Source organism: Typopeltis vanoorti, chromosome 8 (assembly GCF_054136105.1).
Source record: "Typopeltis vanoorti isolate ZY-2024b chromosome 8, IOZ_Tvanoo_1.0, whole genome shotgun sequence".
NCBI classification, from domain to species: domain Eukaryota; kingdom Metazoa; phylum Arthropoda; class Arachnida; order Uropygi; family Thelyphonidae; genus Typopeltis; species Typopeltis vanoorti.
Window position 1 is genome coordinate 89,399,499 of NC_143556.1, and position 26,024 is coordinate 89,425,522.

Genomic DNA, 26,024 nt, shown 5'->3' on the forward strand with positions numbered 1-26,024 from the left:
AAGAAAGAACTGAATTCGAATATTATTCATAAGGACTTTTTCATCTAAAGGAAAGTTGCTTGGTCTCAAGTAGTATGGGTGGAGCTTTTAACCAGATCAAGATCAAGATAAGATAAGGAATCGTGACGTTGGTTGGTGTTGTTATGAGCTGTAGATAAGTGACGTCATTTGTTATTTGTAAATAAGTGATGTCATCTGTTATTTGTAAATAAGTGACGTTGTTGTTTTGAATGGAAAAGAGAGATATATTAGAGATAAGGAATCGTGTCGTGATTGGTGGACATTTTAAACCAGATCAAGATCAAGATAAGATAAGGAATTGTGACGTGAATGTTTGTTGTTGTCAGATGAATATCAGTGACGTCATTGTTAGTTGTAAATAAGTGACGTTATTGTTTTGAATGGAAAGGAAGATATATTAGAGATAAGGAATCGTGTCGTGATTGGTGGCACTCTACTGACCAGATCAAGATCAAGATAAGATAAGGAATCGTGACGTGAATGTTTGTTGTTATTGATTTTGGAATTTCGCTGGGGCCCTCGTTTGTCGGGGACATCACGTGAATTATTTAATTATATATACTAATGTAACTCAAATACACTTTTTTTTTTTTCTTCTATAAATGATTGTACTAATTTTCCAATACATTTTTGGGGTATTTCTTTAATGTTAAAGGGTGGGAATTCTTAGAGTACGTCGTGATGGTCATTGTGATTAGGTTTTCTGAATAATTAATTATACTTGTGTCCCTTAAACACACACACACACACACACACATTAGACATGAAAAGTCATTAATGTATCCATGTTGGTACTTTAATATGTATCCTATGATTATTCTTATGAATAATCATAGGATTATTCATAAGAATTATTCTAATATTCGTACATCGAGTATTAGGAAGGAAGCTCTAAATGAAATACCTCGGACACTAAATGAGACAATCAAAAGCACTAATAAAAGCAAACATACCAGTACTTGGACAGAGTTCATGTCTTTTAAAAAGTGCAGTACCAACACAACTCCGATGCCAAAGGTTATATTCTCATAAGCTGTCTGGTCAATTTCGTTAACATTTTACGCTTTAGAATATTTGCCTATGAAAGAGTAATGGATTTTAATATTTCATTCAATAGATGCACACAACTGATCGAAAATATCCGGACATCCCTTCGTAGCAGTGGATATGGCTATATATATTGCAATCATGGCTCATGTAGGTATAAAAGGAAGCACACAGTCCTGTAATCTTCATAGATAATTCAAATGGGCCGTACTGAAACGCTGTGCGACTTTAGTCGTGACACTAACATCGGGTGCCATCTTTGCAACAATTCAGTTCTGGAAATTTTTGCCCTGCTGAAGCTTCTCCCAATAAGATGTTATTGTGAAGTGCATACACCTAGGAGCAACTGTCGTTGCTCCTAGGGGTATCCACTTTACAATCCCGGCCTGGTAGGCCACATAAAATCACAGAGAGGAACCGCCGTGTTGAAGTGTGTTGCGCGAAAAAATCGTCTGTCCTTAGTTGAACACTCGTTGCCAAGTTTCGAAATGTCGCTGCAAACAACGCTGGCACCACAACTTTCTTCCGGAGCTGAAGAACATGGCTTTCCACTACCGCACACAAGGCCTAATATCAACGCCAGGAGTCTGTGGAGTGGTGTAAAGCTCACCACCACTGGATTCTGGAGCAGTGGAAATGCGTTCTCTAGAATCCAGTGGAGTGAAAAATTACACTTTGCTATCTGGCAGTCCGATGGACAATGATGGAGTAGGACTCATGGTCTGGGGCTGTTTTTCATAGTTCGGGCTGGGTCTCTAGTTATAACAGTAAATCTTAACACCTGCGCCCTATAATAACGTTCTATACAATTCTATACTTCCAACTTTATGGAAACTATTCGGTATATCCTGTGAGATGAACTGGAACGCCGATTGCGAGCCAGGCCGAAACGCCAGACATGAGTGACGTGACAGAACCTCACTAATAGAACAATAGAAGGGAATTACTGCAGCAAAGAGACCAAATCCACAATGGCTTTAGAGTCAGAGTTCGTATGAGCAGGCTTCCAATATTTTTGATCAAATGTTATACTGGACATTAGCAATTTACAATTGATACCAGGAGGCGAACCCTAATATAGGGTATGTCCACCTTTGGCTTTCGTCACCTCCTGCACCCTTTCAGGAAGGCTTTCCACTAATGTGCGGCAGACTTCAGGTGGAATTTGTCTCCATTCCTACATCAAAGTAATACTGAGTTCAGCGAAAGATCGAGGAAGTGCTGCTCTGGACCTCAATCGCAGCTCTAATTTGTGCCAGAGGTGTCCGATGGGGTTGAGGTCAGGCTGCACAAGCCAGGGCAGTCGTTTAACACCCATCTCTCCATACCATTCCATAATAGCTGTAGCTTTGTGGCATGGTGCATTGTTTTCTTGATATTCCCATAAAAACTTCACAGTGTAGGCAGCACCTGATTATTCAGAATATCAGGTACTGAGCTGCCTTCATGGAACCACGGAACACGACCAGTAGTTCCCACTCCAAGCCAGTTGAACACACCCCACACAATTACTCCTCCACCTCCAAACTTTACTGTGGGTACACCCTGCGGTAACAAGCGTTCACCAGGCTACTTTCACACCCTGCCATCAGACTGGAAATAGGTGAACCTTGATTCATCACTCTAGAATATCATTTTCCACTGGTCGATTGTCCAGTTCACACGCTCTTTGCACCAGGCCAGACGAGTCTCCTTGTTCGTTGTTGTGATGTTTCGCTTGTTTGCCGCTGCTCTTCCGTGGAAACCCAGTAAATGGAGTGCATTTTGTACAGTATTACTGTTCACTGTAGTGTTACTGGAGCTCTGGAACTCATCACCGATGGTCTGTGCCGATTATAGCTGGGTTTTGCAGGACACTCGTTTAACATTCTCCTGTCCCTGTCAATCATTTTCGGCTGCCATCCTGGGTGTTTTCCTGCACTAGTGATGCCAAAACGTCTCCATTTGTTGATCACATTGCCAACCGTTAATTTTGGATGCTCCAATTGAACGGAAATTGCATATATAGACATGCCACCAATGTGACAGCCCAAAATGATACCTCTCTCTCTCTCTCTCTCTCTCTCTCGAAGTCACTGAGTTCACGGTCGTGTTGCCATACTACCTGAATTCAACTGCTACGATGAAATACTGCTTCCTACTATCTGTACACCGGTTTTTATGAAATTAACAAACCTAGAATGTTCCATAACTTTAAATAACATGGGTGTCCAGACAACTATTGGTATATAGTGTATATATGATGGCTTTTATTGTTCCTGTATCTTTTTAAGTCTCTAACTGTCCACGGCTTTTCAATGCTAGCAATTGAATAGTAAAGAACGAACTATTCAACTATATGGACAGTAGTTTTGAAAAGCCGTGGACAGCTAGAGACTTAAGTTTTGTGACTTAATGTCATTAAAGAGGAGTATGGTTAGTTTTATTTTTATTAGCTACAGCTTATTGGGATGAGGAATAAATTACGTTGTAGACATATGCCCTACAGTATCTAGATTTACAGTCTCAGGCCCCTGAGACTGTAAATCTAGATACTGTAGGTCATATGTCTACAGAAGGCATATTTACTGACTTGCTTTTTTGCTTTGTCTGTTTATACAAGTTGAGTAATTTAGAATAGAACCCAAGATTGTCGTTCTAGATTGCAAATGAATGAATGAATGGAAACTGATCAGAGTTTCTGGAGACTTACCTTGAATGGCTCGTCACGAAGTGGCAATTCGCATGTGTTTCATACGAATTTGTCGCCATTTATATGAATATTTTATAAATCTTTGAAAGCTATTTAATTTGGCTTCCTGTTTCTTTTTCAGTTTTTATTTATTTATTTTTATAACATATAATATTTGGATGATTTCCATATATTATTCAAGGTCAGTTCCACCTTCAATATTTGCTCCCAATTATGAAAAAAATATTAATCTCTTTGTGACAAATTAAAATTTGTTTTTCTAGTATTTATTGTTCAGTCTCAGAACGTTTGTTGTATTCATATGTTTAAAGTTGAATGCTTTATCCATCTTCTTCTTCTTCTTCTTCTTCTTCTTCTTCTTCTTCTTATTATTATTATTATTATTATTATTATTATTATTACGGGCAGCTCCAAGGAGTCCTTAGACTCATCGAGGGAGGCCCAACATCATGTCAAGAACAATATTCAACATTCACAGAGTATCTATCATACTTCACCTTGAACTCATTTACAGTCATGGCACCCACAACAGACTCTGGCAGCTTATTCCACTCATTCACAACTCTCCAAGTTAAAAACCTAGTTCTAACACCCTTGCTAACTACACTCCTGCTCAGTTTCCATGGATGGCCCCTAGTTCTCCCATCACCAGTCCTATTCTCAAAAATATCTTCTGAATTAATCTTATAGAAATCCTTCAGTAATTTGAATGTCTCAATCATATCACCCCTTTTCCGCCTATCAACCAATTTCTGCAGCCCACATATCTTCAACCTGTTCTCATAAGGTTCATTCCATAGTCCCTCTATTATCTTGGTCACTCGTCTCTGAATCCTCTCCACCTCCTCCCCATCAAGAAGAAACCCTGGTGCCCATACCTGGGCACAGTAGTCTAGATGGAGTCTTATCAGGCTCGATACAGAGGAACAATAACCTGTTTGTCTCTGCTCGTTAAAGTGTTTTTCAGCAACCAAATGATTTGATGAGCTGATTTTGCCACTTTTGCGATGTGTCCCCTAAACTTCAACTGCTTATCTACCAACACTCCCAAATCCCTGGCCTCGTCAATCTCCTGGAGTACAGTTCCACCAATGTGATATACTGCTGCTAATCTTTTCACCACAAAATGCAAAACCTTACATTTTTCCACATTAAATTGATATCCATTCTCCTTAGCCCAGTCCTCCGAACTATCCAAATCATCCTGCAAAATTTTGACATCCTGAGCATTCACTATTGCTCTACCCAACTTTGCATCATCCGCAAACAAATGCACAGTTCTTCTCAGATCCTTTCCTATATCGTTAATGAACAAATTAAACAGTAGTGGTCCAAGAACAGAACCCTGCGGAACACCACTAGTCACAGGCCGTCTTTTGGAATCTACTCCTGAATAAACTACTCTCTGATATCTCACCAACCCTATATCCATTCTCATATGCTGCAGTTTACTGATTAGACTTCCATCCAGTAGAATCACTGTAAACCCGTTACCCTTATCCAGTTCAGCCGTCACTGTGTTATAGAACGTGAGCAAGTTACTGAGGCATGATCTACCCTTCACAAAACCATGCTGTGTCCCATACAATGCTTGTAATTTTGATTTTTATATCAGTATGTTTTAATTATATTAAAAGTACATATCTGCATAATCTCGATCTTTCACCTATAATTTGAGATTCTATTTCAGTCCTCTCCTTTTTTTTTTTTTTAATAATTCACTTAATGATGACTATGTAAAAAAGTCTGAACGTTAAACAATCCCGTCTCACACAAGTCCTTATAGCAGACCATTTTGAGGTTGTGGTTTGCTGTGCATTAACACAACTTTTACTTTTTTAAATACGTTTCTTTAATTATTCTCGCATATTTATCAGGAATTTCATAGCTTCTAATAATTATCCATAATATCTGTCTATGAATACTGTCAAAAACTTTATCAAATATATATAAATTCTAACATTTCATAATTAATATACCTCATAACAATTACGAACTTTTTTTTCAGACAAAATGCTTTGATTTCCAAGACATTTAAAATTTTTTTTCACATGTAAAGATTTTTTAATATTAAGCGTATGCGATTGTGACTATTATCAGACACTAGTAAGCGTAAGTAAACTGTCAAACAGCATGCAAATATCTATTTTCTAAAACCACGTAGCTCATAGCAACGCCTTGTCACGTGACATGCAAACTTTCTTTAAAGACCAAAGCATGAGTTACTCGCGTTGCAGTTGTTCTAACTTTCAGGTGAGATTTTGTGGAGGGAAATGTTACACGAGTTCGTATTAATGTTAAATTGGTTTTTGTAGTAATTATATATATATTTTTTTTTTTTTTTTTTTTTGTAGGAAGGATGCGTTGGTGGTTGTTTCCTTTGTTGTGGGCCGCTTTAACGGGGACTAGTTCTGGTTTGAATCCATTTCAAACGTTGACAGAATGGTTTTCTTCGTCGTATTCTTCTATCGTCGAAGGAACGACGCCGACAACACCTACAGGTAAGAACCTCGATGAACATCTCGATCTATTCGGTGGATGTTGTTATTACCATTTCCCTCCCCCTTTCCGTACGAGCAAAAACTAAATCGTTTTGTGGTTATTTCCTGAATGTAGATCTCTCTCGATGCAATTAAGTTTGTGATGTAATTGCTTGACAAAATTGGTAGTCACTTGTTTTCTTACGAAAACAACATCGAAGTATGCGTTATGAGGTTTTTTATTTTTTCTAAAGCTTATAATTGTAGGGATCGCGAAAGAGTATTTTTCACAGAAATTTGCAACTTAACTTTGATTTTTAATTGACGTTGTCCTTCTGTCCGCCTGTTGAATGCAGAATGAAATGAGAGATTAGTGAGGAAAATAAAACCCATTCTCCTGAATGCTACATTCTATGAACCAACGTAGTTATGTGGAACATTTGATAATATTCAGACTTTCCTTCCCTTAAAATAAATGAGTGGCAGCCAAGCATGGTATAGAGTCAGTACCCGCTTAATAGCACTGAGAACAGTTCTCATGTAGCATAAATGAAGATGCTGGACCCTCTTTGTTGCTGGAGTCTTATGTCGAATCGATTCGTTACTTAAGCCTACACTACAACGTACGAAGTTTTTTGGGGAAAAGGGAGGGGGATGCTCCCTCTTAACATCAGTACTATAATTCCAACATCTTGAAACTTTATTTTCAAGAGGCTAGTAAATAAACACGGTATATTCTACGTTCATGACATTTAATGATCGTTGGCTACATAACACAGTAATTCATCAGCATTCAGCCAACAAAAAAAAAAAAAAAAAAAAAAAATCAGAACGTGCACAACTAGCGAATCTTCTAACTTCATCACTTGTAAGATGATTCCGAGACATGCATCGAATAAAACAAAGCCAATCGAAAGTCGGCTTAATGGACAAAATTGACTTAAGTGTGATTAAGCTGCGACGTTGGTAGTCATCCTGCATTATTCTAAATCACTTTTCCTATCTGAAACTTCGTAACCCCCTTCCCCCGAAGGAGGGGTTCGAGTTTCAAACTATGTAAAAATATATATATATATATATATATATGGTAAGACGTTTTTCACCCGCCCTTCTGTAAGTTTAGTTTTCTCGGAAAACTATGCAAATTCTTATTAAATACCGGTGCCGAAACAAAGTCCTTATTCAAGTAACTTCTACTTTCTAAGACTATTTTACAAAACGGTACCATCACAAAGCAGAAGCAACTTTGTTATTTTATGCAAAGATTCTGTAACAGGTACCCTTCTGGAATAAACTTATTCTTTCTTTATCTTTTCCTCCTGATACCTTCATTCGATAATGTAAAACGCATCTGAATTATCTCTACGCTAATCAAATTAAATGACTCTTATGAAGTACTTCAGTTAATCGTTACGTTTATGTTCAGATCTTTGACAGACCCTGCTAATTAAAATTGAATTTATTGGCTGCCTTCTAGACATTCGTAATGCTTGATTGCTACTCAGTTCAGTGGCAAATGTTGTGTCACTTTTTTTTTTCAAATAACAACGTAACTGCAAAACACTTTGCTGGAATACATCCTGCACGCTAGACGATTCAATATCGCTCTTAAAATATCATCGAAACCACTTTCTGGCTAAAATGTAAATGAGCGTCGAAAGGCCGGAACATTCGTCTGTCTGCTGTGACTAACTGCATGGCGCTGCATTAGTTAACAGTAAAACTAATATTTCGACTTGAAGCATCTATCAAGAAACGCGAATAGTAGAAAGAAGTTCTAGTTCCAAGACTTAGTTGTCTGGCAGCAGTTAGTGCACCCGTTTCTTTTCTAGAAAACATTCAATGAAAATTTATCCCTAAATGGCTTCAAACATAAAAAAAAAAAACCTCTAAAATTAAAGTTGGATTAATCAACCGTTTCTGAACAGAATCAGACTTGTATCATTTGTCTAAATATTCTTGCATAAGAATTGACCTCAAAATTCGAACTTGAGTTTCTAATCTGAATTATCACTTGAATAGTTAATCAATAACGTAAGAGCTCGTGAACTTTGTAGGTACACCTGTGAGTTAGATGAAGCCCTTTTGGTTCTTTCCGGTTTACTTGCAGGTTTAGTAAAAACCCTGCAGCAAATTAAGCCCCCCCCCTGCCCTTCAACCACATCTTTCATTCGGTTACTATGAAGTTGCATTTTTAAAACTTCTAATAGCGTTTTTTTTTTTTTTTAGATGAACTTTCCCAGCTGAAGGAATCCTATGATCTTAAAATAAAAAAATTCCTAAATGACATCGCGGTTGCACATAACTTGCAACGAGAACGGCAGAGAAGAGAAACCAAAACGTCGCATACCTTCTTCCAAGCCTCAGAAGGTGAGCATTTCATGCTCTGCTTTGTTCAATTTTCAATATGTAATTAATTCACCTAAAGTACCTTATCTCGAAACTATTTCTTAACTAATCGTTTTTTTTTTTTTTAGATGTGTACGTTCTCCAAGAACTTAAGCCCTTGTTTTCATTGTGCGACTACAACGAGATGACTTCGATTGTCAACTACCTCAACGAGACTTACGTTGTCTGCGTTTCCATATATCATCTGAACTCGGGCTCTCAAATCACTTTAGGACGCCTGGTATTGGATCACTCGGTAAGCAAACAATGGCTAGTTGATTTGCTTCAATTTTTGATTCTCCATCAAGGAGAAACTGTCTAAACCGAAAAACCTATTCGCGAATAAATGTTTCTGTACGGGAGAATTCTTGTTCAATCCTCTAACAACTCAAGTTTTCCCAACCTTCTGGACATATTTGCAAAGTCCTGACTACTACACCCATATTTATCACATCTTAACCGAATAGCGTGAATATTTTTATTCCACTTCAGCCTGAAAATCGCATAGTGGTGTTTGTGACATACCTCAGTGAAGATCCCTGGTTACTTGGATGAACCATTCCAGTCATTTAAACTTCAGTTTGTAAAATTCATTTCAAGATAAGTGGAAATTCCACATTCGTACCAAACTTGAAGCCACGTATTCGTGAAACTATACTAATATTTCGGGCTTCCTAATTATTGGCTCTAATACGGGTTCCAGAGTAACGTTGATCAGGGGAACTTCCGTTAATGCCATGATACGGATAAATAAAACTAATTCAGCAGAAATGTTCAGAAATAATACCTTATCCTATAAATATTTCTGCAGTTATTTGGAGGAGAGAGGAACTGAGCGTATGACAATCTGAAATATTGATTGTCGAATTGGCAATAGCACTATCAAAGTGTTCAACAACTCATGAAAATAAGAGGTCAAATTGTCTTCCACAAGAAACTTCAAACGCCGAATCGGCATCAAAATTCAGCATGTGATGCACATCTGTAATTAAATTTCCTTATCAGTTAAATTCCACGCAGGGAAAAAATATTAAACAGCCATTTGCGATAAAATCAACCCGCTCTTTCCAATCCTAATCTCGATAATTCATGCGAATGAAGGCAAGCTCCTTCGCTACAAGTCTGTCCAGACACGTTTCTTGGAATGTAAATGCTATGCTACCTATGACCTCATCTGGTGCTTCTAATATGGACTACTTATAATACATTTTGAATAAAGTTCCTGGCATACTAAGAGTAAATGACAATCGTTACATGATGAAACGCTGTCCTGCTTATTGGAGGCAAGAAGTGAATATCGTGTGATCTCCAAAGCATGGTTCTAGTTAGCTCTATATTCAGTGATGCTTTAAGCAGCATTTCACACATTCATTTGACGTTGATTTCCATATAATACGTGATGGAACATGTTCCGCTGGCGCATAATTCCTCTATCATTTCCATGTGTTTAAAAATTAGTGTTACGCAGGAAGCACAGTTGAGGCATTGACAAGGAAACTGGTCTCTACGTTCCTACTATTTCCTCTATCAAATGAAACGATAGCTTTGAAATTTTAAAACCATCTCAACTACATACAAAACATACTGTAGCTCCTACACACTTTCAGAATAATGCTTACTGACAACTTCAGCTGCACTTCGCTGTTCCTTATCATACATTAATCATTTTGCTACGATGATGGAACTTGATGCCTTTCTGAAATCTGACAACTTACATTGTCAGAAAATGCTAAATTTTAGGTTTGTTTTACCAGGAGGTGAAAGATTTCTGAAGCTATTAGTATAACAGAAATTTGATCTTAATATCAAACTCCAATTAGCTTTTCTTTTTCAACACGGCCAACTATGCAGGTGGGGATAAGTAATAACCTAGAGCAAATGTTAAACCTACCAGTTCCTGATAACCCTTTCCCATTACTTTTTTATCTAGCTCTCCTAGGTATACCGTAGAAGTCGTCTCTCCTTTCGCTAACTCGGACCACAACCTGAAGGTTTTATTTTCTTGTTTTAACAAAAGCTGATTAGCAGTTCTATGATCGGAGAGGGTCATACAACTTGATCAGCTTCTGTTAAAACAAGCCATGGCGTAAATGTACCAAAGTAATTGAAATTCAGCAGATTACTATAAGATATTTCGCTCTTACTTTCTGCTGCTGGTCTGATTGGCGTCGGTAGACGATCAATTTTGTCAGTTATGACAAACGGTTTCAGATAGTCGCCCACAATGTGCACATTGAAATTCACTCGAGCGCAGGTTCTCAAAGATCCACTTCTTTTAATGAAACTGTCTTAATCGCGAATGTTAAATTAATGACTTATTTCAACATTAACTGAAATATGGTGCGTTGTTTCACAAAATTACGCCTTAATATAATCTTGTATTACATCATTCAACAATAATGGAATTTTCCTTACCTCAACATTCTGTGCTTCCAGCATTCCGGGTGGATCCCAATTAGTAACTGGACTTCAACAGGTGTACCTCGAGTTGCGACATTCTCAGACTCCACGTACCTGTATATTCTTGTAGCTGACCCGAAAAGAGGTAAACAGAATAAACCTTAACGTAAAATAAGTTGAATTCAGCAGATGATGCTGTAATTTTAAGTTGAAATTAGAGAAAGTTCAACTTAAATCTCCCTTTTTCTTTCAGATGACGGAGTCGACCTTTGGAGGTACGATGAAAAAACCTACAAGCCTGTGATAGATCACACTATCAGCAGTCATTATCCCACCACGCTAGCAGTATGGAAGATGTAAGTTTTTTAAGCCCAACATTGAACTGAAACTCGCCTTATGCCCGCTTCCTAACAGTAACTGATTTTGTGCTTTAATTGCTACTTTATTTCGTAATGAATCGCTCTTCAGAACTTTTTAATAGTTCTGAATAGTTCAGATAACAATTTGACTCAATCTTTCCATCTAATACTTTAGTCTGCACACTAATCAGCATGTTAAATGCTAGTCTCAAACTATTGTATTCTACAATTTGATAAACCAAATTATAAAACCATTTCTTTAGACACGTCCTGAATTTAGCTAATCTAAACTCAAATATTTTATCTGCAATACAAATAAATGTATTTACAACGTAAACGTTTTTCTTCCCATAATTCTCAAGCAAACTCCATTGATTGAATAATTTTTGATCTTCTAAAAGAGCTACATATTCCCTTTCAAAATTCGAGAAGCTATTGTTTGAATGATATTTGAGCTTTTCCTACTCGAAAATAGTCTATGCACAAATAAAACGGTTAACACTCAAAGCACTTAACTATTTTTCCCAGAGCCTAGTTTGAACTATTTCAGTCAAGTAGTCGTAATTTACGACTTGTTCTAAACTTGAGCATCTTTTTTTTTTTTGTGTGTGTGCAAGAATCAGGCAGATAAGTTACCACTTCCTGATTTTTATCGTTTATCTTAAATATAAAAATTCAACATTTTTTACAAAGAAATCCACTGCTCATTCACCTCGCCCTTTCTATTTCCAGGGAGGACAATTATCACCTGGCTATAACCAACTCGGATGGAACACCTGAGTCGAATAAGCGAGAAACTTCTGTCTACATCTGGATGGGTGAGTCAAATACTATCACTTCGACCAACGGGAAGGTCGAGGTGGGTCTAGTAATCAGGACACACGCGATAAGTTCAACGCAAACTTAAAATGAAAGTTATTTATGGGAACATTTTCGACTGCAAAGTCCTGATATGAATAGCTACCATTTGATCCTTTCCTTACGATCCAACTTAATTATGGAATTTGTTAATGCGCCTATATTACACTAAGTTTATAATTAAAACAATCTTAACTCATTCTAACATTCCCTTAGGCACATATTTCGACAAATACGACTCCATCATCACTTACGACGTCAAAGACATCGAACCATTCCGCATCCACAATAACGACTTCTTGGCAATAGCAAACTACCGCGGTCCAAAGGGAAACTACGATGTCAATTCAGAGATCTTTAAATTCGACATCGATAAAAGAAAATGGGTAACCTTCCAAGAAATAGGTACTCACGGAGCTCATGACTGGGAATTCTTCACTCTGGGTCAGGATATAGGAAGTGGACAAGAGAACATAGGGAAAGAATTCTTTCTAGCAGTTGCGAATCACAAACATCCTGGTAAGTATTGATCCGAAATAAAATTTATTTTTAAACTAGGTAATAAAATCATAACTAGAACTCATGAAATTTTATTCCATCCTAGGTAACGCGCCATTCGAATATGAAACCAAAGCAGTGATATACAAATTTGTCAAAGACAAATTCGTACCATTCCAATGTTTAGAAACAACCGCAGCTGTGTCCATACTAGCAATTTATGGAAAAGAGAAATTTCTGCTGGCAGTTGCAAATCTTCTCACAGGAGTCCACATCTATCAGTACGACGGTTGGCGATTCACTCGAATAAACATAATACCTCGTGGAAGTTTAGGCAGCGGCGTTGCTTACTTAAACCACTTGTCCATTCCTCCACGCGAATTAATGGGTAAGTAAGGTTCTATTAGTTAATACTTCTAAATATAACTTTTCTAGCTTTTACTAACTAATTTTTTCTTTCTAGTTGTCAGTAATCCATACCGATCAGACTCCGTATACGAAATGGTCTTCAAGCGAGAGAACGAACTGGAACAAGCACGCGAAAAAAGTCAAGCTTGGTGTTTCAGCATGCTCGAAGCTTTGGAGTCAAAATCAACAGATGTGGAAGAAATAAAAGCAAAATCGACTCAAGTTTACCGCGTAGACCAGCCCACTCCCATAGTACTAAATGGAGATTTACATTCAGCAGCTCCAATTCACATAGGGAATCTAACTACAGCAAGGGTAATTTATTGCGTCTCCTGCATATTAATTTTACTCTATTGACTAATTGTCATTGTTTTGGATAGATTGTTTTTAGATCACTTATTTATCTTGAAACAGTTTGAATTCTGATTTTAATAATTATCTTAATTCCTATGCTTAAGATTTCGTGCTAAATCTTAAATATTTTACTTCTAGTTGGTAGTTGACGGAAGTACTTTTAATGCGATTGATATTAATGAACTCAAGGAACTATATGAAAGGCTTGCAACAATTGCAGACAAACTATCGGTAATCAAAAGTAAAATCACTAAAGTTCTAAAGACTTCTGGTACGCAATACGTAACAGGTAAGTATTCCCTAAAATAGGGTCTTAATTTCGAAATATTGACTGAACAGCGTACATTAAATCTTATTTCCGACTAACTTTCATTTAAGCTTCCTATAAGTTAACTTACAGAATCGCGTTATAAATCTTTACTTTTCAGATTCGAAATGAGTGACCAATTAAAGTTAATCGAGGAAATTTCTCAGATTCCCTATCATCACTAGGCTTCAACATATTTAATAAACGCGCTCAGAATAAATCGCTATTTCACCTAGTGCTTAAATCTACAAAATCGCTATTTTATTCCAATAGCGTCCAGTTATGGGGAGAAAGCTTTAAACTGAAGTCTTGCTCCATGATTGTCCAGTAGTTAATTCTATTTTACTTTTTTCCTCTTGACATTGACGGATTGAGAAGATTACACGTAAACAACAAATGAAACACTTGATATTCCAACTAAACGTTTTCTTTTATTGACGAATATTTCAACCCTAAACTTAACGGCTCATGAATGGCAGGCAGGCTTGTCAGTACCAAGCAGAAATTAAACATTTCTTATTTAAACCGTCAAGAGTGTCGTGATAGCATAAAGAATCCTACCTGGGCGAGATGCAGTAAATTCCTTAACTAAGTGCACTTTCTTAAAACAAATGACTTTCCGGAATTTTTGATGGAGAGGCAGTCGCTCAGATTCAGACTGACAGCAGTGCTTCAGCACTGCTCTAAACATTCAAACTTAAAGCGGCAACGGTGAAGTAGGCGCGTTCTAAAACAGATTCTACTATCGGTGTCAATCATATGTTGGCCTGTACCCAACTTAATGTAAAATCGATCTGTTGTTCAGTTTGTCCGGAACGGAATAGAAATCTCTACGAACTTCGTAGGGAAGGAAGACCATTATCTTTTACGTACTGCTGTATGTCCAACCACTGGTCAGTTTACGGTAGACAAAGTTATCTTTATTCTCCCGCTTCATTTCAGGCGAGCTATAAAAGGAAAAATTCCTGGTATTTCCATAAGTGAATTTATCCATGCGATTTTCCTTCTGGCTAGAAAGGCCGGTAAAGTATCTTTCTGATCTCGCTAGATGAAATGTCTAATGTAGCACATCCAGAAAAAGTTTGTAAGGAAAGAATGTTTAGTTGCGCATAATACAGGAGAAAGCGGGCTTCCCATCGAGGTAACTTATTTGTTCATAGCCTATTCTGCCAGATGAAATGAGTGCAGTGGATAAGTCGAATACTTTAACTCAGGACGGAAGGCTTTAAAAGTAAAGGAATCAAGTGGTACATTTTGTAAGGATTTCGATGTCGAAATAAGCCAATGGATTAAACGGATAAATTCAAACCGACTACGAAAACTGTCTTAGAGCAGGAATTACTAACTTTAGTGTTTTGACAGTCAAAACGATAACTTGACTCGATGTAACCTGTGAGATCAATTGACTTGACATTCAAGACTTCGAGCATCGCGAGATGCAGAATGAGTTAAAGATGGACATTTGACTGTATGCAATTTTAAACATTCATCGTGCACACCAGTAAAACGCCTTATCAAAAACTTCCCGCTTTTTCAGATGACTCATTCAATTTGCTAAGTTGGCCTCGAAGTTAGCTGCAATTTGCAGTCTTAATTCGACTTGTCACTAGGCCATTGACTGAAATATCGACTTAAGTTGAAGGCTTTCAGTGAAATCTCATTGCATCTTTTTGTTTCTGCAAACACTTGCTCAATTCCCAATACTTTGGCGTAGTATATTAACAGGTGTTCCACAATCCAGCGTATCGCTAACTTTTCAGTTCCAGCTATCATCTCTTTTGAAAAACTTAAATTCGTAGAGCCTCCGTAACACTCCTTGATTCAACTTAGAGTGAACTGAGCAGCTTTCATTTTAGAAAATGAAATGCTGAACACGCAATTAACATACTAACCTTATAGCCATAATTCCAAATAACCAACTTCATTCGAGACTTGCTATTGACTAGAGTCTTCACTATTCTACCGATCGGCTTAAATTTAGCTAAAGTATCGACCTTGTCCTAAGGCATGTAGGTCTGTCTTGAAATTGCATTCAGAACTCTACAAACTTTTTCCTCCTATTGACATCTACCTAGCTATATGTTCACTGCTCGTCACTTTTGTACGTGTCCGGCACAAGCATACTCGGCCAACTTCAGCCAGTATATTACCATAAATACAAGCTTTTCACCTAAACTAGCTCGTTAGAGCTGAGCTACGAATCTTTTCACTCGGGATAGAAAATCCATTTAATCACTTACGATAGAACAAATGGAAACGTAATACTTGCTTTTCTATATAAACATCCCACTCGAGAATCCCTAGGCCCTCATTTCTATGTACCTAACAAATCTGACTTTAAATTTCTAATTTCTGTAATGGTCTAACTCATTCAAACTAACCCTGTACTTTTTAAATTCTTATGGTGAACATTTTCTTTTAAATATATTAAATCTATCTGCTTTATTTCAGGTAAATACAACTTCAATAATGTGACATTTGCCTGCGAAGTAGAGAATCGCTGCACCTTTAAGACCATTTCTACAAACACACTGAATGGAGAAAATTGGAATGACTTCCATCAAAATATCATTTATCTAGATGAGGATCGTATTATCAATGGTACGCTATACCTGGAAGAAACGAAAGTATCTGGAGACATTACCATTGGAGGACTGATTAGTGGAACATCACCTGATGATTGGGTGACGAAGTCAGGAAACCACGTTATTACAGGCAAGAAAGTGCTGACGGACACTCTTCGCACTAAAGATATTTACGTAGCTGGGTTAGTAAATAACAGAACCCTCAACTCAAATACAATTTTAATGACTACAGGCGATCAGGTGGTGACTGGAAGTATTAAATCATCAAGCATCAGCACACAATATCTGCAAGTCAAAATGGTTAACGGAATAGACTTGGATGCTTTCCTTGACGATTCGGTAATGAAGGATAAAAAGAACATAGTGAAAGGTTTCAAGACGTTTGAAGATGTTATAGTGAAGGGAGACTTGATCATGTCTCCAGGTGCTCTCCTCGATGGAATAGATATCGTAGATCTGTGGAATAACGTCCTTTGGAAGAGTGGAAACCAGAAAATGACAGGCAAGTAACTTCACTACAAGCAGTATTGTTTTTATTAAAACTTATCTGTTAAACAACTTTTTTTATATTAAATTAGAGTACTATACTATTAACTGAAATTACTTATTTCAGCTGACGTAAATTTCTCATCCATAACACTCGAGAAAAATCTTCATGTCCCTTCCATCAATGGGATTGAGATTCCTGGACCAGATATGATCCTCATTAACGAAAATGCAGTTATTGATGGAAAAAAGACCTTCGTGGATACGGTGACTGCTGAAAACGTTAAAATTCTCAACTCGATAAATGGACTACACGTTGTAGAAGACGGAAGCTCAGGTGAGCTGAGCTTAAACATTCTATGTATTAATCCTTCAAAAAAATTTCAATGGTAACGGCTTCTCGAAAGATTTGATATATACACTATATAGAACCAATAATAATTTAAAAAAAAAGTTGGCTATCTGATTTTCTCAGCTTGCATGTAGCAATCTTGATGTACAAACGTATGCTGATTCACTATCCTTAAACGCATTTATTGAATAAGACTTATAAAATTGCATACTCGTAAGATTAAATCAAATATGAACACCGGGTCGAGTCCTGCGCAGAAAATTGTCAGCTTTCTCTAGTTTCCTTTGTTATGGTAGACATTCCCCTCCCCCAACTGGAGCGCCTCCAAAATAAGAATGATAGAACCAAGACAGTTATGCTGTTGCACCTGTATACCACTTTTTTCGCGCAATAGCAGCATCCATTAACGCAGTCGGATTCATTCGAATTATGCTGATAAAATATTTAAATAGTCTCCAACCAGTAACTTGAACAGTGATCGCCATACTATTCGTGAATGGAGCAAGGATATCGTCGTCACTTCCAGTGCTAGAATTCTCTTTTCACGAAACTCTGTACTCGATCTCCCCAGACAAGATCGCTCTTTTCCTGCCAAGCAACTTCCTGGGGATCTTCCGGTCTTCTAATACCAGTGGCGGCCCGTACATAAGCACTGCGACACTACAGCACCCCAAAGGAAAAAATGAAAAATTTGTTTATAAATAACAATGCTTACATTATATAAATGCAATACAACATGATAAAGGTTCCAGCTTATGTTTTGATATTGATTGAATAATTAATAGGAATTGTTCGATTAACACTTTAGATTACGAAACAAATACACTACGATCTAACGCAGTGTCAGAATTATCGCGGTCAGACTCGCCGATAATCGTTTGTGCTTCTCGTTGCACGTAACCAGTGAATCTGACACTGCAGTTTGGGCAGTGTATAGTATGCTTGCGCTCGTTATTTCTGTGAGATACGAAACCTTTTTATTATTGGTGTTTGTTCGTGGTGAGGGTGAAATATTTTTAATAAAGCAATTTTTACCAATTTATCAATAAATTGGTTACTGATTAGGAAAATTTATTTTATTTTGTATATGCAGCACCCCTACTTGAAATTTTCACCGGCCGCCACTGTCTAATATTAAAGTAAAACGTGACTAAACTCTCCAGAAAATTGGCTGATTTCAGATGTCCAATTTGCATCCATTCCTCCACTCTTGGATTCCTCTATTAATAAGGGAAAGCGAACAGACAGCTATCCCTTCGCAGTTCAACTTCCAACATGACCTGAATCGTTTCCGTCTGTTTTTAGGAAAGTCGACTTTCCCAGACTTCATCTGCATCACTTCCCACACAGGTGCTTATCGTACCATGTATGTAGGAGCAACATAAGTACTTCGACTTAACGTTGCAATGCGTTTGTCTTATATTCTCGCCTTATCAAGACGAGAATATAACCGAATTTATGACGCGCATTAAACTGATCATGACGCATTTTAATAAATGTCGAAGCTTTTTCGTTCGCATCTTAAATGTGAAAACATCAACATTTAATCAAACAGCATTCCGAAGTGCCTTACCACCTATTTTAGTCTAGTCAATGCTTACACTGGTATTAATAAACCAGTGACAACTAATTCCATGTCCTCCCATAAATGGGGAAAGTCTTCTGTTTTGTGCTGTAGAACAAACTTTGACTAAACCCCCTAATAAATCGCTGCGTATCCTCAACTAATCAAACTTCCATTTGTGAAAACCACTAAAATAGTGGGACTTCTAATTGTGTAGGGTGAAGCATAGATCAAAGGGAAAATTTCGTGTTGTATGAGCTCGTTACTAAAGTAATCACTTGAAAGCAGGCTGCTTCCTGTATAAACTATGAAAGCGCATCTTTCGATATGAAGTAAAATATTAACAAGCGAAGACAATTTAATAATCTGTATTAATCTTAGTTTCTCTTGTAATCGATAAATACGAATACTTAATTCTAGATTTCCATAACTGGAAAACGCAGATTGGAATCCAGAAACTTATAGTTTCTAGACACTTTAATATGCGTAATTATAATTAATTTAACTTTCCAGGATTAAGTCAGACAAACTTTAACCATCTAGATCGTGTATATTTGTCATTTTAGTAAAATCGTCTTTTCAGATGAATGACGTACCTTTTTTTTTTCTAGAATGGAACAACCAGTTGGATATTCTACTAAAATCTAAAACCCAAACAATCACAGGTAAGTTTCCTTTCAAAATAAGAGATGAAGCAAACAATTTTTAAATCGAATCATTAAAACTAACTTGTCTTAATACTTGACAGGTCACAAGCAATTCGAATTTCTGTGGCTAGGAGGAAACAGCGCTGTGGATGGATTTGTTGATGGGGTTGACTTATTAGAACTGGCGAACTCAATACTTCAAAAGAAAACTGCATATGATGGTAAGTATCATTAGAGTAGACTCCTCCTCCTATGGCGAATATTTTGGCCAGAGAAGGAATTTAACTATTTCGAAAGTCCTGGGAAAGATCACTAAACTACGATTCTCAGCATTACACCATATGTTCAGAGAATAGATTAAGGGACTGGTAAAAAAAAAAAAAAAAAAAAAAAAAAAAAAATCCAATAGGCTCATTCTGCTTTGTTAAAACATTAAATGGGACAAGACTGTTATCTAGTCGAGTTTTAAACTGATCGCAGTTACTACAATGATCGCGTCCTGTCCTGCTCTAAGTAAGTGACCTTCATTCTGATAGGTGATGGCATTCAACTCTTCAATGAGTTTTCAAATTCCCCTTTTAATTCCACGTTTGTCTCTAGAGCGGTATTTCTCGATTTGCCTAAGTAATGTGGATCACAAATCTAGGGTTCTAGACCTCCTTTTTGTGAGTGGGATTAGTTTTTAATCGTGACCTAAAACTTAATTGGTTAACACTTACTTCGAAATGTTTTTTCTTCAAGTTAATGATACAATATTTCTGGATACATGAAAACTAGCATTTAAATCAACGCTAGTCTTCCTAACAACTAAACATGACTTTCGTTCGAACTAAAGGTAGTACTTAAATTGTCCTTCCAACTGGTAATGCCTCTTATGTACATGGGCCAGTAATCTAGACTAATTCGGAAAATTAGGTATCCGTTCAGCTAATATTTCTTTTGTCTTAAATTGACAATTCTGAAGCGACGTTCTTACTATTTTGATCGCTTTGCAAATAAACTTCTCAGTGGCCAAATAAAAGCAGTTCCTACCCCGTAAATTAACGGGGGAGGAACTGCCCTATACGCAGCCGTTTCTTTTGTACACGTAGCAATTCAATCACTAAAATTGCAAAACGCACGGCAATTCCAATACTCGAGTAATTCCAATGCATGATTTTAATAACAAAAACCGGAAAATATAAATAATTCTCAGCTCTTGTCTTGCAATATTACTAGTTTTGTAGTACTAAGTGCACATCTACTGAAACATCAATTCTTGCAGGTACTCTATCGTTTTCTGTGCTGAATGTTTCTGGTCCTGTTGAAGTGAAAGGAATGCTGAACAACTTTAATCTACCAGATATCTTATCCAAAGCTTTACGGGTAAACGAAAGTGTCATACAATCTTCGATGACCTTCAGACACATGCACGTAAGTATCAAAACATAGCCACCCATTTCAAAAGCTTCCCTATTAAGCAACTTAAATCCACCTAAAGGTTTAAAAACTGAACTATGTTCGACTTGCCTCTTAACAGGTACCCAGTCTCGTATGCTACAACATTAATGGAATCGACGTATCCCGTGATTTGGTGTCGAGGCACAATCCGCAGAAAGTCAGCGGTATTAAAACATTCGTTGATAAAGTCACAATTGTGAGTGACTCCTGGATCCATGGCTTGATCAATGATATTGATCCCAATCGATTCGACGTCTTAACTTTTGTTGATGATCAATTCTTATCGTCTTCTCTCACCATCACAGGCGATGTGAAAGTGAAAAATCTACTCCTCCACGGCTTGATGAACGGAGTTAGCACTGACGACCTTGTCCTTCTATCAGCAAATCAAACATTATCATCCAAGACATTTGTAGGTGGCTTAGAAATCAATGGAGAACTGCAGACGACAGATATCCAAGTTACAGGTTTATTGAATGGCTTACCAATAGCTGATCTGCTGAATGACACAATGACTTATTCAGGTAAGCAATGAACTATTTATTCTGAAATTTTTAGTAATGCAGATCAGGACTTCTATATGTATATTCTTTAATTTTCAGATTTCCAAACGATTACCGGTAAGAAAACAATCAAAGGAACCCTTGTTATCTTAGAGGGCGGAGATCTCTATACTGATGACATCAACGGTATGAAGTTCAGCGAAATTTGGAATGACGCCGTGTTGATCGATACACCACAGATAATCTATGGCCACAAAACATTCCTGGAACCAACTTCTATTGGCAACATGGTGTTCCATGGCTACCTAAACGGCGTCACGGAATGGGACGTAAGCAACTGGATGCTAAAAAATGCTGACCAAACTATCCATGGCAACGTAATTTTCTCGGAGGTTGAAGTCAAAAATAATGTTGTTGTCAGCGATTTAATCAATGGTTTGGACATAATACATCTCAATCGCAGTATCGTTAGGACAAACGAGCCGGCTGTTATTGATGGCTACATCCACTTTGAACATATCAAGGCAGAAGGTGATGTTACAGTTTTGAACTCCGTACAAGATATCGATCTCTCAGAAGAGGCTGTACTGAAATCGGCTGATTCCATAACCGTAACGGGTCAGAAAAGATTTCTGAATCCAATAACTGTGATAACCCTTACGGTTAGAGGACTAGTGGACAATATTTCAATAGCTGAACTTTGTAATAACGTTATCAATAGACGTACAGAAGGCTTCAACCTGACTGTAACCGGTAATGTAACGTTCTCCTCCAGCCTCACCGTAGAGTACTTCGTAGGAGACTCGGATTTTCTGAAGACAAGAAACCCTTTCAGTAAACCAGAACTTGTGAATTACGGCGAATTCGACAATGTGACTATCGAAGGGGTGAGTTATGCACTATTCTCTCTTGAATTAGCAAGAATTCTCGAACTACATTCATAGTTTTTGTAATTGTCCCCGTCTTTTTCTTTCAGCCGTTAATAGTTCATGGAGCGTTTGGAGGCATAAATATCATCAGCTTAAATCTGAGCTACATGCATTTGTCAGCAGATCAAGAAATTTACTCAAACATTCGTTTTGAGGACGCTTTGGTCACAGGTATGCAGTTGTCCAACTTTTTATTCGTTAACTGAATAAGCATTTTCGAACACTTATTTTTGAAATACTAAACTTTTCGCATTTTGTTAATATTCCCATAGGGTCTTTCATTGCCCGATATGTCGATACCACAGATGGACTCATTAATGGAATGAACCTCACTGCACTTGATGAAACTGTATTAAAAACATCCGGAGACCAGATAATTACTGCTCCTTTTTCATTCTTGGATCTTCAAGTTGAAGGTAAACATTAAGCTTAATAAAGCCTTAAGGCTCAAATCCCTTTGCCAATTTTTAAGGACTGGTTGCAAACGGTAAATGTTTTGAAAACTTCAATAGAAAAAATAACGCTATTGATTGGGTCATGTTATATAGGTCGTTATAAGCTAGCTAAAACTAACATGGAATACTGTCCATGATAATTTTGAACGAATCTGATACCTAATCCCATCTGATAAGTTTCTAATTCTACTTTCAGGTGATGTTGTGGTCACAGGTTTAGTAAACGGCTACAAATTTCCTGACGACTTCATGCTTCGCAATAAAACCAACTATATCCGTTGCCCTACGCACTTCACAAACCTTGTCATTGATGGCGACCTGAAGATCGGCGAGGGTTACAAAGTCCAGTCAGTTGACGTGTCTGAATGGGCATCTTCGGCTGTTTACAAAGAAGGAACTTATGTAATATCTGGTACGAAGACATTCCAAAACCTGGTGGTTCATGATCTTAGGTAAGCAACGCAATTCTTAATGACAACAATCGTAACTGAACGATCAAGGTAATTTTTTATTTGATATTGATTTTCCTTCTTTCCAGTGTTCCTAGTATCAATGGGATCGAAATATCTCCAGACGCTCTATTAATGTCTTATGGTGATCAGGAAATCACGGGTAAGAAAGCTATCTGGGGTGACGTAACATTCGATCAACCAATAAGTGTCGGTAGATACCTTAATGGAATGGATCTTGAAGATATTCAACGTCGGGCGATGTTTAAAAATGCTAGAAACGTCGTTACAGGTGTAAAAACATTCACTGCTCCAGTCGTCATGAATTCGTTGACAACTTATGGGCTTCTGGATAACGTCAACTTAACGCAAGTGCATGCGATGATCAACAGAACAGTAGATTTAGACTATGCAAGAGAAGCTCTTTACGAGCAGGGCGAAGTGATAGAGGAGATGAGAGATGCCTTCAAAAGTAAGTAACGCTAAGACTCCTAATTTTTTTTATTTTTAGTACCAACAATGATGATCGAATAAACTCCCCTTTATTTTTTTTTTTCCCATTTAGAACAAGCTGTAGTTTATCAGTACTTCGAGAAACTTCAAGGATTTACTGCCCCTGGTGCTTCTGTATGGAGTCATGTACATCTACCTGATGGCTCCGATAAGATGTTATTGGCAGACAGTAATGGAAATGTTAACGGCTGCAAAAAGGTGTTGGTCTACGATTTTAACCACCAAGGAACACTAGAACTCAGTCCACAGGTAAGAACACTTCCTGATTCTTGTGAAGTTAGGCATGATGATAATACTATTTTTAATGCGTTTATTTTCCTATCTCTAGGAAATAAGTTCATCTGGGACTGCAGGAATAAAAAGTCTGATATGGCAGAACTCGACATTTGTCATACTGGCCAATACAGATCCAACTGCTCACTGCAGTAGTATTCCGCATGTGGAATCAGTAATGGGTAAGCATCTTTTTCAAATTCCTCTGAATCGACCAGAATTCTTTCCTTGAATGTAAAGGATCCGCTTCCTGTAAAAATTCAGTTAAATAAATCACGTACTTTCTTGCAGAACCAGGCTCAACTCCAAGTCAGATCTACTTCTGGAACCAAAATACTGCTACATTTGAACTATATCAAAATCTGCCGATGAATAGAGCTGGCGGTGTCGCAACTTTCATGGATGGCGAAACTGCTTGTGCTGTCTTCACTCAGGCAGAACTACCTCCGTATGAAAACGTGGAATCCAGAGTATACTGCACAGTTGGTGAAAAGTTCGTGCTAAAGGAAACCTTGAATACAAAAAGGGCTAAAAAGGCAAGTAAAACTCTTTGCGATTGTAATTCTAAAATCCCATCTCTTGTATATGTAATCGCAATAACTTGCAGCGAATGCCTTTTCACAAGGGCTGCTTATCTGCAATTCTCAGCTTAGATTGCATCTGAGAATCTTTTTTCATGTCTTATTTTTATACTCTATTCAACTTCTTAGAAATATGCAGAAAATTAACTGTTGCTCGCTTGATGACTGCATCAACTTGGAAATTAGGTTATTCTATGGAATTATCATACTTGAATTACGAGAATCTACATGCGCGTTCCAGGAACGCACCTACGTGTATATAACGACCGTACTATACTTACTGAACCATTTGCTATTTTTTTCTTCTGAGACCCATTTTCATATTTCAGGTGAGTATGGCAACCTGTTACAACAGAACCTTACTAGCCGTGGCAAACTCCAATGATCCGGATCTCGACTACCAAGCGACAGTCGATGTGTACTTATGGAATCCTTACAGCAAATCCTTCGGTGCTCCTATTCAGAAAATGACCATCATTCATAGTGCGTCAGTACTGCTGATGAATTCTCCGTTAGACGGATGCCTCCTAATCCTTGCCCAGGAGCGTGTTCCTAGAGTGGACTACGTGCCACCAGTGACAATTTTCAGGTATTCTCGCCGTTTAGTTCATTTTATTGTTGGCCTAAACTGCTATTAACGTCTTAAACATAATTTCTTGATGCTTAAAGAAAAAAATTGTCTTTTTTTTTTAGATATAATCCTGACAACCCGAAGCCATTTGTTGCTATCCAAAAGATAAAAGAAAGTGGGGTACTTCAAGTGGACTGGACAGTGCTGCCATCTGGCGATTTAATTTTGTTCCTCCTGACCGACGAACGTAAAGATAATATCCAAGTCTTCCGCTTCATAGGAGCACCCGGATTTGTAAAACAAGACTCATTATCAGCGGCAGGTAAAACTGCAATCCGCTTTAAATTATTCCCAATACTACTGCACTTGTCAATTTTAACGTTTTGCGTTTTTGAAGTGAAACTTTAAATGTAACATTTTTAAGACTTCCATACTTTTCTAGCCAGAAAGTTGTTTTTAATTACTTCTAAAGTCCAATTCTTATGAGAATTGGATTTCATATTTTTTTTAAATGGAAACTGAAGTCCCTTCTTTCTCAGCTTATATTAATTTTGTGCATGCAATTTTAAATTTTGCATACCTTATTTCAGGCACCAGAACTCTGTACTCCTTCCGCAGATCATCCCCGGCAGAGGGCACCACTTATTACCTTGCCTTAGCTGGCTCAGACTACTGCACATCACTGGAACATGCAAAGGAAACGGCACAAATCTTGCGTCTGAAATTGAAAGGAAGAAAACTGCCAAACGTTTAATCTTTTGTTAACCTGTTTTTAATGTTGAAATCTGTTAAATAACGAAATGATTGTTGAAATAAACTAGCTTGGTGCATACTGCTAGCTTTTAAAACTTTGTTCTTTTGTTT

The 26,024-nt window shown here is 37.5% G+C and overlaps 1 protein-coding gene across 1 annotated transcript; it reads left to right on the top strand.

The window, feature by feature from the left end:
• The first annotated feature begins 1,209 nt into the window (after positions 1 to 1,209).
• On the top strand, positions 1,210 to 25,914 carry LOC150104183 (uncharacterized). Its single transcript, XM_090396420.1, has 28 exons — positions 1,210 to 1,222; positions 6,115 to 6,261; positions 8,470 to 8,610; positions 8,718 to 8,884; positions 11,065 to 11,173; positions 11,282 to 11,384; positions 12,120 to 12,205; positions 12,462 to 12,764; positions 12,850 to 13,131; positions 13,207 to 13,466; positions 13,644 to 13,794; positions 16,264 to 16,899; positions 17,011 to 17,220; positions 19,411 to 19,464; positions 19,548 to 19,667; positions 20,711 to 20,859; positions 20,966 to 21,410; positions 21,489 to 22,276; positions 22,366 to 22,489; positions 22,591 to 22,734; positions 22,970 to 23,225; positions 23,312 to 23,694; positions 23,788 to 23,984; positions 24,064 to 24,190; positions 24,300 to 24,544; positions 24,919 to 25,178; positions 25,283 to 25,482; positions 25,751 to 25,914. Exons 1-28 carry the CDS (start codon positions 1,210 to 1,212, stop codon positions 25,912 to 25,914), a joined length of 6,264 nt encoding a protein of 2,087 aa, XP_090252546.1.
• The last annotated feature ends 110 nt before the right edge of the window (positions 25,915 to 26,024 follow it).